The 16,984-nt window shown below is 40.7% G+C and overlaps 1 protein-coding gene across 2 annotated transcripts in view; it reads right to left on the bottom strand.

Moving 5' to 3' along the window:
* Nucleotides 1-16,984, bottom strand: part of ttc28 (tetratricopeptide repeat domain 28) — a 243,305-nt gene that overhangs the window by 224,060 nt on the left and 2,261 nt on the right. For both annotated transcript variants that reach the window (XM_022680773.2, XM_049468570.1), the window contains exon 2: nt 11,126-11,413. In XM_022680773.2, coding sequence (XP_022536494.2) covers nt 11,126-11,413 — 288 coding nt within the window. The remainder of the gene's footprint in view (nt 1-11,125; nt 11,414-16,984) is intronic.

The following is a 16,984-nucleotide window of genomic DNA, read 5'->3' as shown; positions in this document are numbered from 1 at the left end:
TATGTTAATTCCTTCCTGATACTGATGTGGCAAAAGTTTTTCAATTTGTTTAAGTTTTCTGATACAACTCAATTCCTCTAAAAGTCAATAAACATATAATTACAACAAGTAATTATATCAGTGGTATAAAATGATATTATTTCTGGGACAATATTCTCTGCAAACAGTAATAGTTATTGTAAAAGCCTCAGTTTCAAATGTGATATCTTTTGATAGAGTACTATAAAGAAGATTGGTGCGAAAAACATAATTTAGCTAGGGGTGAACAGTGTGGACAAATTTCATATCACAATATTTTCAGTAATAATTTCAGTCTGTATGTTATAATTCACACGAAATCAATATATGAACAGTATAAAAGCCAGAAAACGGATATCTGTACCTACAAACGCCAGTTAGACACAGATTACATTAATAATATATATATAATATATTTTTTAATGTGTACAATTTAAAGCAAAATATCATAAATTTGCGGTTTAAATCACATCACTGTTAATTCTATATTTTATATTGTCTCCTAGTAGAACTTTCACTACAGCGTTCATTACTGTGGTAAACTCTTTATCAGCTGAATTAGCAGACGCTCCAGATGAAGTTTAGATTTATTTGTCCACACTGCAAATGAAGGTTATTAGCGGTTAACTGTAAAGAAACCAGCCACTTAATTCCTAACAGAGCCACATCTCTGTGTGTGTGTGTGTGTGTGTGTGTGTGTGTGTGTGTGTGTGTGTGTGAGAACAGTGAGGAGGAGGTTTTAATTAGATGATGTAACTGCTGTAAGATTGACGACGCCCGGTGAGATCAGACCTACAGTGATGCAGGATGATGATCTGATCTGTGTCTGATCTGATCTGATCTCACTCAGCTCAGTCTCTTCTAAACTTTTCCCTGCTGGAACTTTTTCCCACCACCCTGCTCTAATAGCTGGTTTAATGCTTCCCTCTGCTGCTGGTGTTGAGAATTACTGCCTGGCAGGTCCTCCTAATTCAGGCACTTCAATCAATATCAAATAAGGACTGAATACTTGGTCACAATAATTACATACAGCTCTGGAAAAAATGAAGAGATCACTTCAGTTTCAGAATCAGTTTCTCTTATTTTGTTATTTATAGGTTTGTGTTTGAGTAAAATGAACATTGTTGTTTTATTCTATAAACTACAGACAACATTTCTCCCAAATTCCAAAAAAAAATGTCATTTAGAGCATTTATTTACAGAAAATGAGAAATGACTGAAATAACAAAAAAGATGCAGAGCTTTCATGCATCAAATGCGGTTTTCATGTATCTCTGCATCATGTTCTCCTCCACCAGTCTTACACACTGCTTTTGGATAACTTTATGCTGCTTTACTCCTGGTGCAGAAATTCAAGCAGTTCAGTTTGGTGGTTTGATGGTTTGTGATCATCCATCTTCCTCTTGATTATATTCTATTCTTTAATTTGCCAAAATCGAAGAAACTCATCATTTTAAGTGCTCTCTTATTTTTTTCCAGAGCTGTAATAAAACTATAATAAAATAAAACCACAGTTTGTTAATGAGTTGTTTTTCTGAAACGTGCTTTTCTTACAAAGAAAACTTCTAAACCTTCTTTATTAATTTAGGATTTTCAAAAAAGGCTGTGTTCTAATTCCAGTCCAATTCCAACATTCCTAAAATGTAATGTGGCAATATATTGTGAAAATATTGTGTTGTGAAAAACACTGTTCTGTATACTGTAAATATTCAAAACATTCTAAATGTATTCTATACTAAACTTGGCACCAGTGTTTTTTTGGCTTTTCTAGAAGAGCAAATTCTCCACAGGATTCTTGACTTTGTCTCTGAAGTTTTCAGGCAGTGTGACTAACTTCTCTCCCAAGGGTCTACAGGAACTTCAGCACTCAGCCCATTCACAGCAAGGGCACAGTGTCAAGAGCCAAGCAGGGTGCCAGGGCTGGAGGAGTTTGGCGCTGTGGCGCGGGCATGCATGTTAAACCAACTAAAGAGACAAAGTGAGAAACTGGGAGAGGAGAGGAATCTGTAGCTCTGTCTGGGGTCTTCAGCACTCCTGGCCTTAAGGGCCGGATTACCATTAGAATACTGAGAACTCTCATTAACACCAGTGTACGGATACGGCACAAAGCCTCGCCTTACAGCGGCCCGAACCCGCCCCATTCTCCCAGCATTACTTAAAGCCCCAGTACAACCAGTGACCCGGCGCCTGAAAAACTTTAAAAGGACTGGAGAGAAGAGAGTGAATAAAGAGGAGACAAAACTGGGTTCACAGACTAGGAAAATCACTAAGTTGGCATCGGATATCCAGGGCCCTAATTTTTATCTTTGCTATCGTAACGACGGGTAAAGTACACCATGCGTAGCTCAAAACTTACAAAAGGCATGTACTAATTATCTTAACTAAAAATTCATGGGTTTGGTTAATTTTGGGCGTAATGTGGCATAATCCAATCAGCACGTCACTTGCTCAGCATTCTCTTTAAGAGTCAGGTGAGCTCTGACTTTGGCGGATTGCTATTTTAACGGTGCAGCTACCTTGACGTGTCCAACGCTTCTGACCTGCTGGTTGACGCTGTGAAGAAGCTCCAGTAGCTCATTAGAATTAGAACAGCATATTAGAATAGCAATGTTATTTGTCTAGGTTGTATTCAGTCAGTGGAGCTCCTGTGTTTTCTGTTGTCAAGATAAACAAGCAAAATTCCAGAAATGTACCTGAACACACTTAGACTGTTACCAGGGTGTAAGAGAGCAATGAGCATCATGACACGCCTTGTACTGAGTGTAAGATATGGACTCTTGTTGCTGAATGCACTCAAATTCCATGGACAAAAAAAGCATAATATTATTAAATTCAGATTATTTTCGTCCATACAGCGCAAATAATCATTGTAAATTTAAACAACACTGTGAAAATAATAATAAAAAACTGAATATTTAGAGCAGATATAAGATCATCCATCATTGGCTGCAGTGCTGTTAGCGGGCTGGGTCTTTAATGCCGGGTCTGGTCTCAGCACGGCTCCGCGGGCAGAAGAACACGCTGTGGCTACGTTATTGCTTTATAAGAGCAGGGTGCCCCAGTGCACCATGGGAAGAGGGCCTTGTGGGTTGCTGCCTTGGCATCCGGTGCCGAGAGGAGGCCGAATGAGGATCTTCCCAGACTCCGGTCGCTCCAGAGACCATAAGTATGGCTTAAGTTCTCAGCAGAGGATGTTCCGACTGCCTGAAGAACAATACGCTCTCTAACAAAACACCATACGCTCTGCTGCCGTACACTCTTCTTCATCACGGCATTTCCTCAACCAGCCTCTTATCATGTCCCTCAGCACTGCGGCCTCTTATTTGGAGCACGGACTGTCCTAAATAATATGATAGAATTCCAGAAAAGGCAGCTCTGATGCAGAACAGTTCCTTTATCTTCCTCATGGCTCAGAACCAACACTGATATTTGCAGGGCTTAAAAAAAACAGGACATGGTTTAATCAGTAACCTTCTTTTTTTACTGAACTCGCTAGCCTTTGCTTTTGTCACAGAATGCAATCAAATCCTCAAGGCAATGTTTCTACTCGCATAAAGTATGTATAGCATAAAGTCTTCTTTGCACAGCAGAAGCAGTTACTCTAACAAAAGCAGGATAATCTTTTTGTCGTCTACTTAAATTGAGAAGAAACAACGAATAAACAGCTCTCACAATGGTTTTGGACAAACAAACAAATTAAAAGATGATAGCTTTTGGTTAAGGTTGGGTTAGCGTTAGTTTGCTAGTTAGCATTAGCATTCGCTAAACAAGTTTCTCTGAGAGAGAGCTGTGTGGGTGGAGCACATATATGTCTAAATATTTGTCATCATATTTGTGATCATCTCTTCTAAAGTATGCATTCATTCAGTTACTTAATTGCTAAGTTGCACCCATTGCTGCTGAAACAGATGTGCAAAAGCACACAAACAGCTTGTCTAGTCTCTGGAGAAGATAAACAAACACTTCTGCCACTGAATACAATCAAATCCTTCCTGCAATGCTCTCTTACATAAGAGTAGAAACAGTTACTCCAACAAAAGCAGAATAAACTCTTGTTAATATTCCCTAAATTTTAGAAGAAACTAAGAGAAATTAAGTGAAGTGTTACGTCAGGGGACGTCGGCATGGGAATGCCCCACTTGTAGCTACACAATAAGTTGTGAGGTGTTACCTTGTGAGTGAGTGATGAGGCCAGGTGAATTATGGGAGTTGGAGTGAGGGGTGATAATGAGTAAAGATGGATGGGACTTTCCATTTCTGAAGTTCCAAAGTTAAAGTGTAGGTATTTATCATTCCTCGATCCACAGTGCCAAACGTGTACTGGGAATATATCATAGAAGGGTGGCATTACCAACCACAGTGGACAGTGCAGTGGACATAGTGGCAATGATGGTGACCGGCGGCATCTGGCTAGAATTGTCCATGTCAACAGAAAACGCAGAAATCATTTCTATATTTAATGCAGAAGTCATGGGACACAATGATATCACGTTATTTATTGGTTACTTGATCATTATTTGAGGAAATTATACTTTTCAGATTACTTTTACTTTTTATATGTATACTCTACTTGCCAACAAGATCCAAAGAAAGTTTCACTGATGCCCATCCATTTCTTTACCCTCCTCACGTCTACAGTGCCAACCTTAGTATTGGCACAGCTGAAAGCCGGGACACGTCTCAATCCTCCACCTCGCCCTCACCGCTTGTCTAATCCAGGAATTGCGAGTCGATACGCGTCCCAATCTGCATCTCAGCTTCACGCCTAATCCTCTCCTCACAATACGGAGCCGGTCCGGTCCGCGGCCCGCGTCTTTGATCACAGAGAGGGACGATAATGAAAGCGGGCAGACCAGCAGATTCTACCAATCCGAATTTAACGCCAGCGTTTGATGACGGACACAGAGAGTCCTTTGAAGTTCGGCATCTTAGAAAGAGCAGTAAGGTGTCCTGCTTTCCACTGATTCCACATATATATCCCACCTGCACGTCTAACCTGGATAGTGTCGACAAAAGTATTGCGACGACTGATCTCACTCTGTGCCAAAAGTGAACAATCCAACACGTCATGATATTAATAATGCAATCTCTGTGCATCAATGTTTGGAGTAAAATAATTGGACACAATTAAGAGACCATTTAAAAATGATGATTTTCTTTGATTTTACCAAATTGAAAACCTCTGGAATATAATCAAGAGGAAGATGGATGATCACAAACCATCAAACCACCAAACTGAACTGCTTGAATTTTTGCACCAGGAGTAAAGCAGCATAAAGTTATCCAAAAGCAGTGTGTAAGACTGGTGGAGGAGAACATGATGCCAAGATGCATGAAAAAAATGTGATTAAAAAACAGGATTATTCCACCAAATATTGATTTCTGAACTCTTAAAACTTTATGAATATGAACTTGTTTTCTTTGTATTATTTGAGGTCTGAAAGCTCTGCATCTTTTTTTGTTATTTCATCCATTTCTTATTTTCTGCAAATAAATGCTTTAAATTACAATATTTTTATTTGGAATCAAACATAAACCTATAAATAGCAAAATCAGATAAGCTGATTCAGAAACTTAAGTGGTCTCTTCATTTTTTTGCAGAGCTGTACATTGTGCAGCCCTAGTACGAACACAAGGAATTCATGTTTACAGAGCTCTATCCAGTCATATTCTATTGGCAATATTTCTCTACAGGGAAGTTGTGTGTGTTTGTAATTTAAAGTAGCTGAATGCAGCATTCATTACAAAGAGTGTCCACATCTATATATATGGACACATATAGCTCATAGCAAACGTGAGGGACATTCTGAGAACAGAGAAAGCCAAAAGACTCAAGACGAGCCTTTACTTAGAACCGGTATTGAAAGAAAGTGGTGGGACAGGCTGGATGTAGACGTCCACTCGACGCAAACGCTTTCACCCATGAAATTCATCATCTAAATAACAAAGAGACAAAAAGCTCTTTTTTAGGAGAAACTGGCATCAAAAGAGTTAGCACAGAAGACTCACTCTCTCTTTAAAAACCTTCACAAGAGCTACTTTCCCTGCAAATTTAAAGAGAGGTTTTCGCTGGGCTGTACCACTGCCGTTCCAGGGACTGGGACTGGCTGTTGTGCCAACTCTGGAGTCTGTGGGGGGCAACAAACCGGGGCGAGCAGTGAGCCCAGGCAGAAGTAACTGGCCTTCTCAGAGCCTCCACATTCACTAGGACTTAATTAGAGTCGACCCAGAGCGCTGACCCGGCAGTAACCAGCAGCAGGTCCACTGCTATGACACCGTCCGGCCTGTCTCGTCTCCGCAGCCTCACTTCACTGCACTCCACCGGCCCTTCACTTCCTCTTACTGAGAACGAGCAGAGGAATCGTGGGTAAAGAAGTGGGAAAAAAACATCTCAACCACAACAAACACAGTTTTATTTGATTTTATTAGAAGAAAGCTTTCCAGTAATGACTGTAACTCGCTTTAAAACGAATTAAATGAGTTTTAAACCCCTGCCGTGACCCAACTATTCGTAGACGAGTCTTGAAAGCCTGCATCGGTCAGTCACAAAGAGCGAAATAAAAAAAAAAAACATTTAATAGCTTTGTTTACATTATCTATGTTTGGTAAACAGCACAAAGAACCCCCCTGGCTCATTTGGCTGGCGAACACACACAGTCTCACGCTGCTGAAAATAAACGCATACAGACCATAAACACAGTGCAAACAAAGTGGCTTCGACTGCTTTTGACCGCAGGGAGTCACTTAAAGGATTATTTGGGAAAAAAAAAAATCGAATTGTCGTAATTTATCACCGACCACCATACTCATACTCAGTCCACCAGGCAAGACAGTACCATGAGTGAAGTTGGATTCTTTAGTTTAAAAGTTTAAAAGGAGGAGATTCTAAGTTATCATAATATATTTTTTTCTTTAAAAGTACTCTTTATTAAAGATCTATAACCAAAAATAAACAAAATATCAATAGACCATTACTGTAAAATGTTTAGCATAATTATACACAATGTCCAAAAGGGAGTACACACATCTCAATTTCAGGGTGTTAGCAATGTTCTTATAGCCTAGACCATCTTTATGTGTACAGCAACAGAGCAACCATTCTATTTCGCACATCCTCAGAGAGTTCTTTGCCATGAGGTGGCATGTTAAATATCCAGTGGTCAGTATGAGAGAACTCTACCATAAAATGTAACCAAATTAAACAGACCTGCTACCCATTCGCATGATACCAGGTAGACACGGTGACAAAACAGACACAGTGGGTATAATCACTTATGTTACCAGCAATTTAGACATTAATGTCCTTATTTTCAGAGAACAGTAAATCTATACTGCTATGCAAGGTGGACACTGACTACTCTAACTTATATCCTGTGTTGTCCCATTTAATACGGATATAATACAATACAATATTTGCAATAATGTGATTGATGTACTATCAAGATGTCTTTTTAAAAGGACCTTTCACGCCGAGTCTGTTCATATCCCTAAGGAGCAATAAACTTTAGCTTACCTCACTTCTAAACATTAATCAATGATCCAACAGGTTGGATATTGGAGTAAAATAAATTATACGTATGGTTTAATTTAATATATATGTGACATCATACATCCTGCAATGTGCAGCCCTATTTTAAACTGCGTTACAGTCTATCTGTAGAAGGTTATAAAAATATTTTTTTCCAATTGAGTGTATATTATATAGAATTTACTCATCTTAAACACAAGTCTAAATATAAAATAAATCTGTAAATCTGTGTTTCTAAATACATTTATCCAAGTAGCAGCCCAATTCTAAGGTTTATTTCCATCCATTCAATTTATGTTATGTTAGCGCTGCTGTATACTGCCTGACTCAGACTGTGTTTAACACTACTAACAGCACCTTTAGCCTGAACAGAGAGGGTCTATAAGACAAGAGTCTCTGAATAAAGACCTTCCCCTCCTCAAAACAAATACACACACACACATAACACACACACACACACACTCAGCTGCATGCCGATGAAGTCCTCTTGTCTGGGTTTATTTAGGCCCTCTTCACATTCATCACTCCACATCACCCCTCGCTCTCACAGCCTGAAGAGTGGCAGCGTGACTGACAGACAGCTCTTCACCAACAGCAAGGGCACTGCCCATCAGCCCTGCCCTCTACCATTTACCCTCACTTCTCCTTACTGCAGACCCCAGACAGCCTGGACACTTGGACTACAGCTGACGAGTAAAGGTCATATATACAGCTCTGGAAAAAATGAAGAGATCACTTCAGTTTCTCTGATTTTGCTATTTATAGGTTTATGTTTGAGTAAAATGAACATTGTTGTTTTATTCTAAAAACTACAGACAACATTTCTCCCAAATTCCAAATAAAAATATTATAGTCATTTAGAGCATTTATTTGTTTTGTAGGTGTGCCATATCGTATAATACGCAACAAAACCCAATATTTTGCATTTGTTTGGATTTTGCATTTACTGTATTTAAATTTAATTGTCTATAGGCATGCACTAAAGATTTTACATTTATATGGTATAGTTATATGGTAGATTTTTGCTGGTTTATTGTTTTTATTTTTTTTGTTTGATTACACTGTTATTATATTATACAAAATCAAAGTCTTGGTAAGTGATTGATGTTTTTCAAAATAGAAAATGTTTATAATTTTTTTTTTATTCTACTGACTGAATGAGTGACTGAATAATTGTCTGTTGTTATATTTACACTAACTAAAACATATTACTAATACTTACTTTTTTGAAGTAGCATATTCCTGAAGTTTCGTGATATCACCATCAATACACTTACTGCAAAAATACCCTGAAATATTGTGATATTATTATAGCGAAATTTCGCTCCCACCCCTGGTGTTTTGTCAAAAGGCCAAGAATATTATTTTTGCTGAAAAAAACAACAACTAAAATATTGTTTTATTATTTTAGAGACATATCGTCCACCCCTAATCACAATATATATTGCACAAAATATATTGCAAAGTCAGAATATCATCTCAGTATCGTCCAGCCCTACTGCATGAAGCAGAACACTGCACACATCTGATAATCAATCACTCCTCTGCAGTTTTTGGACGCGAGCTCTGAGAATCCCGCAGCCGAACAGTTGTGAATGTGCTGCGTTGAGCAAGAACCCGAACCTCATCCAGCTCTCAGGCAGTAAAAAGCTGAGGAATGTTGCTGCCGCTGCCGTTATTGTCCTCGCAGTGCTGGTTTGCTGGTGAGCTCGTCCAGAGCTTCGGCTTCGGCTTCCACAACAACATAGCAGCGCCGCCCCACACCCACCGCTTCCTCCTATTCTCCTCTAAACGGAAGCAGAGCCCGGCTCTTTCCGAGAGCGCCGCTCTAACCCAGAACAGCTCCTTCACCAGCTTCCTGAGACTCGTCTCGGACCGGGCCGACCCCCTCCTCTACTGCCATCCGTCTTATAGCTCGACCCACAGAGCCTCGGTTCTGTCAGAACCGCTGGGAGAGGAGGAGGAGGACGTTCTAGTTATATGGGGAACGTTATAGTTCACTGGCTCAGGACCAACAATCCAGTCCTGCTTTCCACCAAACGCCAGGTTCTGCCTCCACAGCTCACTGCAGCCAATAGAGAGAACGGAGGTAACATGATTGGCGGCTGCATGGGCGGGGCTTAGCGTTTCTCTCTGGGTTTGGGTTTAGCCACATGCGCTCTGGGCCAGGGAGGAGACTGTGTGGTCGGGACGAGACCGAAGTGAGATACTGCTCAGTGTCTCGGTGGCTGTAAACGACTCTGAGGACTCTTATTGAGGTTTTATTGGTCTGCATGGTTGACAAACAAGTGAAATAAACAAGCAGCACAAAACATGCGTCCAAATATTTGTGGACACCCACTTATAAAAAATGCTACTTTAAGCTATTTTAACGACTTTAAAGCAGCAGTCCCTAAAACTTGCTCCTTTTTAAATGAAAGAAGTTCAAAAAAGTAGTATTCCTGAGTTGGGAAGAAAGAAAATATACTAATTATTGGTATTCCTGCAACGTCTAATATATTTATTCATTCATTCATTAAAAACTTAGGAGTGGTCTGGTAGGTTTGTTGAAAGTAATTGCTTGATAAGTTTTAATAGTATTTTATATATGAACATAATTAACAAAAGAAAATATGTACTTATGACCTGTGTAATTACATATTCTCACCAGAGAGGTCCCCAAATCTCTAAACCCCTAAACCCCCCAAACTCACAGAATGTCACTTTAAGTTGCACCCATTACTAATGCAAATGCACTTGTATAGCTACTCCCTGTAGAAGAGATGTATTGCCAATAAATAAACATGAACCAGTTTGTTTACAGTGTAAACAGGTCCATTTGAGCGTAGTATAAATTCCTTTTGTCAACCAAGATGCATTTAGGTCAATCAGCAAAATGTATAATAAACAGCAGGATAAACTCTTTTTAATACCCTTGATTTCAGAGAAAACAATTATCTAGCTAAACCGAATGCATGCATAGGGCAATGAATGATGGCACTATTTCACATTCTATGTAAAAAAAAATAAAGCCCAGAGTGAGGCACAGAGCTTGGTAAAGTTAGGCTTATATTTGATATTCACTGAATATTTCACTTTTCACCCCATCTCTTGCTCACAAACAACCTCCGATACTTTCTGAAAACACATTTTCTAAATGATAAAAGAGCCAAAAACCAACTACAAACATTATATTTTTTCCATTTTGCCCAGGGCATTGAATGAAAATAGCCAGAATCACTGCATCACAAACCAAAGACAATGGTAAGGGACCATCCACAAATTACAGACCCTGATTGAAAACATAAAACATTCACAGAGCTAAGGAGCCAATGCAAAATCATGCATTGTTAAGAGCCTAGAATTTAAACATTTCATACACTCAGACAGAACGGATGCACTGTACAGATACTTATACTAAGAGCATCCCAGAATACACACTTTGGACAACCAGTATAACGACAAAAACCCACTCAGTTAAGAAAGGAACAGGAGACCCCAGCAGTTTGTGCAGAACACCACGCTACTGAAACGATTGTGCAATAAAAAAATCAAAACCCAACAAACCAAACCCACATAACCACGCCGCCTCCCTCCTACCTTTGGCCACTTGGGGTTGAGGAGCCGTGCCTTCACTGCGTCGTCCAGGGCAGTCTGGTACTGGCCCAGTTTGAGGTGGGCAGCCGAGCGGTTGCTGTAGAGGATGCAGTTCTGTGGGTCGGCCCGCAGAGCCTCTCCGTAAAGCTTCACGGCCGTCTGGAAGTCTCCCCGCTGGCACGCCTCGTTACTCCGCCGCACTTTCTCCATGAACTCGGCCTTGCTCAGACCGGGACCCTCGGCCGCCGCGTGCACCGCCCTGCCCAGCGCCCGGGGCCCAAACAGCGAAAACTGCCCGAGGAGACAAAACACCAGATTAGGGTTGGATTAGCACATTATGATGGTGTCACATCAGAAAATTAGTATATAAACCAGTATATGATATCTCATATATAGTTAATTGGTCACTGCTCAGGCTGTGATGAGTTACAGAGTAAATATGTCATGTTTTAGACGATATATTGTCTATGAACTAATTGCTATAAAACAATATTACTGTCATTTTTAACCACTTTATGGTTAAAACTCACATCCTTTATTGTATTGCTAGGTTCTTGCCAAAACTAGGTTGTATTGTTACTCTTTTATTGTTACAATTATTATTATTCTCTGTTATTATTACAGTGATACCTACCATAACCAAAATGATTATATATATATTATATATAGTAGGAATGGGTGATATGGCCCTTAAATAATATGACAATATTTCATGGTATTTTTACGATAACGATGCTCTTGGCAATATGACAAAACACTGAATTACAAAACATATTTCAAGAATACACTTCTGTAACAACATGAAAATGACATTTTATTATTGCATCCGATATGACATGGCACTACACGCCAAACAGAGCATTATTGGGACGGGGACAGTGCTAATGCTAATGCTAATGCTAATGCTGCTGCAGGGAGCTGTGCTCTGTTTTGCTGCTGGAAGGCTGGCTCCTCAGGGCGGAACAGCAGTGGCTGCTGCTGACTTCAGAGTATGCAGGAAATTTATGGGTAGCCACCTCAGAGCTTCACATCTGGAGCATCCCCAAGAGAAGGGAGGGGCCGAAGGAGGGAGCGAGAGAAAGAGAGAGCGAAAGAGAAAGAGAGAGAGAGAAAGTCAGAGAAAGAAAGAGAGAGAGAGCTATTCCCCACCTCTGCTCTCCTGTAATCTCTGGCACAGGCCACACCCCTCCTCCAGAGGAACTCTGGGATAGCACAGCAGGGTAATTACTTCCAGAAAGAGAGAGAGAGAGAGCGAGAGAGCACGAGAGCTGCAGAGACGGGACGAGCGAGAGAGAACAGGAAAGACGTTTTAAAACGTCCAACAGAAGGAACGGAAGAGGAGACTCTCAGAAATCTGCAGTTATTATTATTACTCGTATTTATTATTTGCATGCACCAGTCAAAAGCTTTTCTTTCTTTTAAAATTTTCTGCACTGTAGATTAATACTTAACTCATCCAAACAAAAAAAAAGTTAAACAAACCAGAATATGTTTTATATTTTACAATTTTCAAAGAAGGTCCACTTGATTAGATGAATAGTTTAGCACATCTCTGCTGGATTGTCTCAGTCAGCTTCCTGGTGTCATGATATTATAATTTGTGTATATATTGAGTATGAGATAGTTTTGATGTGTTTTTTTTGCCCTGCAATAATTAAGTCAGTGAGTATCGTTGAAATATTAGCCACATCAGTTGATGCTAATTTTTCTAAAAAAAAAAAAAAAAAGGGCAGTTATCGTCAAATACGATATAATTCAGATATAATTGCACATCCCTATATATCAGTACTTTCTATTCTGAAGCAGTGTGTAGTAGTATTCAGGGCCGGGACAGATAACAGTGCTGGGCGTGGTTCTGCTGGCTGTTGACCGCACCGGGACGCTCTGGGAGGCGTAATGAGAGTCCTGGTGGGGGAAAGTCTGAAGAGACTAATTTGAGTGCAGCAGTTCAGGGAGGGCGACGGGAGCCTCGGATCTTCAGCTGAAGCAACACAGTCCAAACCTCAGCTGCATCAGACACACTCAGCCCAGATGCACATAAGTACACATCACAGCGGTTCTGTACGGACCCACCGCAAGTGCAAACACGCGCCACACGTGTAGAACACAAACCCGCCTACACCGTCCAAATAAAACAGCTGTAAACTTCCCGCAGACACAACACGCCGCACATCAAACGCAGACTCATCCCTATCTGTGAGGAGGGTCTCAGACTGATTCTGCAGATATTTTATTCGTTAGTCGAGCACCTGCTACCCAACCGGCCGTAAAACACATCAGGAATGTATTTCTTTTAGCTAACGTGAGCCGCATGAGGTCAGCCGGAGATTATCCCGCTGTCTCACTGTGGTGGAGGTACTGTATACAGTCTCTGTATACAGGCAAATTAAAGGTGCTTCAAATAGTTCCTTAAGCAACACCATGGAAGATCCTGGAGAGAACAGAACTAGTATCATATCCCATGATTTTTGGCACGTCTCATGTTTGCATAGACAAATATATCCAGACACCGCCAGTCACCATCTTTTTCCCCCACTGTGTGTGATTTCCACTGTGGATGGAAATATTAGTCTTCTATGGTGTATTTCCCGTCTGTGTATCTTTGCTATCGTAACAACGAGAAAAGTATGCCTTGCGCATGTCGAAGTGTGCAAATTCTCTTAATATTTATGGGTGTGGTTAATTTTGGGTGTAAAGTGAAATAAACCACCAGAGTGTCTCTTGCAATGAACATCGTGACACACATCTTGCACAGCATGTAAGATAGAACTAATAGGGCTGCAACAATTAGTTAAATAATTGTTACCTTCATTGGAAAGACTACCTGCACTTTTATTTGTATTCTCTGCTATTTGTTTTCTCTTTATGTTTTCATGTTTCATAGGTGAATATTTACTTTTTTAATAATGAATATTTAATATTTGCTATACAAATATGGAGGGCATGACCAAAATAATTGTACATACAGCTCTGAAAAAATAAAATTTAGACCACCTAAAAATTACGGGTTTCTTTGATTTTACCAAATTGAAAACCTCTGGAACATAATCAAGAGGAAGATGGATGATCACAAACCATCAAACCACCAAACTGAACTGCTTGAATTTTTGCACCAGGAGTGAAGCAGCATAAAGTTATCCAAAAGCAGTGTGTAAGACTGGTGGAGGAGAACATGATGCCAAGATGCATGAAAAAAACTGATTAAAAACCAGGGTTATTCCACCAAATATTGATTTCTGAACTGAGCTCTGCATCTTTTTTGTCATTTTAGTCATTTTTCATTTTCTGCAAATAAATGCTCTAAATGACAATATTTTTAATTGGAATTCCGCCAGGTTCTTGCAAATACACATATATCTCTGCCCTTCGTGTCCGCCTTCACTTCAAACAGCTGAGTGAGGAACGAAGCCAAACTCCAGACTCCATCCAATAATACTCCGAGATTCAGCTTATAAACAAGGAATTTTCAACCTGCTTCTCAGACCAAAACACAGCGAGCCCAGCGTCAGTACAGGAAGGCCCGAAGGCCCGGACCCATTGTGCCCCTCGCCCACTGAAACTAACACTTGCTTCCATTTGCGCAAGCAGGCAGTGCCCCAACCTCCGCCTGCCCAACCTCCGCCTGCCCAACCTCGGGCTGCTGGCGTCTCTTCCTGCTCCGACCCCCTCGGCCTCGCTCGGGTCAGGGGGCCGAGGCGCATTCCTGGGAAAATGAAAACAAGCCTGCGCTCTGGCAGGAGAGCGGCGGAGGCATCAGACGGCTGACGGAGGGGTCGATGCCCCCTTTGGTGGCAGCCTCAAGGTAGAGCCTCAGCATGCTGAGCTGCGTCTGCACAACAGCTGCTCTCTGGGTGATCTTCTGCCAACTCCCAAACCAGGAGAAGAATATCTAAAGAGTCATCTTCTAAAAAGTGCTGAAACAGAGCTGTGTTTAGGCAAGAACCTGCCGATATGATAAATATTACAATACATAAGTGAATAAACATAATTCACATGTATTTAAGACAGCATTTCAGTTCATTTATCTTTTTTTATGTAAATAAATAATAATTAAGCAATAGGTACACATTAAAGTAGCTAAAGGCAATGTTTAGGTGGGGTGCCCACAAATATTTGGACATATAGTCTTATTCATTATGATTAATTTTAATATAAAACCCCACTGCTTTTACCTTCACTGGGAAAATACCTCTCTTGGAGGCAGTGGAGTTTGCTTCCTGTTATTAAGCTGCGGATACTTCTGATTCCAGCCGTATGACCGGCAGTGAGCCAGACCTCCACAAGCTGGCAGCAGAACTATGATTCAGCAAACTTTCAGATCAGCTCCAGTTAACTAACATCATTATGGCTCAGCAAATGGTGCAATGACACGGTCTGGACCAAAGAACCAAAATTCGGTCTGACTACAAGACTGAACTGCAGTATGACAACACTTTTCTAGAAGGTTCAGACTTTCAGACTACTTACAGAAAGTTTATAGAGACGGGCTATTGTCACCCTCTAAACAATAGAAGAAGAAAAAACAGGTGTTGTGCCAAAATCTGACCCCTCTTAGTGTGCTGATGCATTTTGCAGCAGTATGGGTACAAAAGATCATGGTGCTGATGATTCTGTATCTACTGTTACTGTAGATTAACTGTAGATAAACAGGAAGCTGACGAGAAATCTGTTACACTCATTTTGCTGTGGGACAAACCTGCACACGAGTCGGATTCTGGCAAAATTCAGAACAACACCTATAAACACTATAAACTTGTCGACCTGACAACATTCTACAAGCCAACAAGTGTGAACTGACCTGAGGGAGACCAGAAGGCTAATACTGGGACAGAAAATAAAATAGGGGAAACAGGGAATGAGATTAGAATTTGTTAGTTTATTATAGCGAGGGACGAACCCTGATCTGGTAGTGGACAGTCACTTGCACCACTAGTAAGGAACTAGAGAGAACCATAGGGGAACTATTGGATGAGCGAATCAGCCGGGGTATAACTGCACTAACTGGCCAAAAAACACCACCTATCCAAAGCTAATGTTTCTAATAAAATCCATTATTATACCAAGGCATCAGACACCACCGGTTATCATCCTTTCCACCTGTCTAATGCCTTTTATGTCACCTCACCTCAAAACCTCACAACTTCTACAGGTTTATGCATTTCCATTATTTTCCCATTATATTCCTATTATTTTTGGCATATACATCATGTAGCTGTAGCTCATCACTGAACTAATTTCACCAATTTCAACTACTGCTCTCTGTTTGCCACCACATTTGCCAAAAGCCTCCTCTACATGAACAGCTTTCACACTATGAGAATCCAGCCAGTACTGATGGGTCCAGACTCATGCTCTGGCCCAGGAACGGTTCTGAACACTGTTCTTAAGTCCTTTGGGAAATTATTTTAAACCTCTACTGTCTGAGTGCAAAAGAAAACATAGGTGCTACCATTGCACTCTGGCAAGGATGAAACCACCGTGAAACAAGTCCCGAGCAGTAGGCTGTGTTAACCATGGCGCTGGCCAGGCAGACACCACTGTGGTGAAGCTCTGTCAGAACCCTGCCTCGGATCCAGCACCTGTTATGAGGATGTCTCCATGCTAAACTGCTCCAGAGCTGATATGCCAGAACACTGCGGAGCTTCCTCCACAGGACCGGGCCCACCATCAGACAGGCAGACAGAACAGCAGCCAGATACGGACACTTTCGAGTCCTGTTTCATTAGTCAGAGTGTTTTTACTTGATTTAAACGTAATGCTTATAGTGAATGGATGATACTATGGAAGGGGTTGTTATAGGACTGTCGCAATCATTACAATATTGACTTTTCTATTGTAGTATTGTTTACTACGGTTTTAATA

Source organism: Astyanax mexicanus, chromosome 20, assembly GCF_023375975.1.
Source record: "Astyanax mexicanus isolate ESR-SI-001 chromosome 20, AstMex3_surface, whole genome shotgun sequence".
In the NCBI taxonomy this organism is placed as follows: Eukaryota; Metazoa; Chordata; class Actinopteri; order Characiformes; family Acestrorhamphidae; genus Astyanax; species Astyanax mexicanus.
This window is presented reverse-complemented; position numbering and strand designations above follow the sequence as displayed.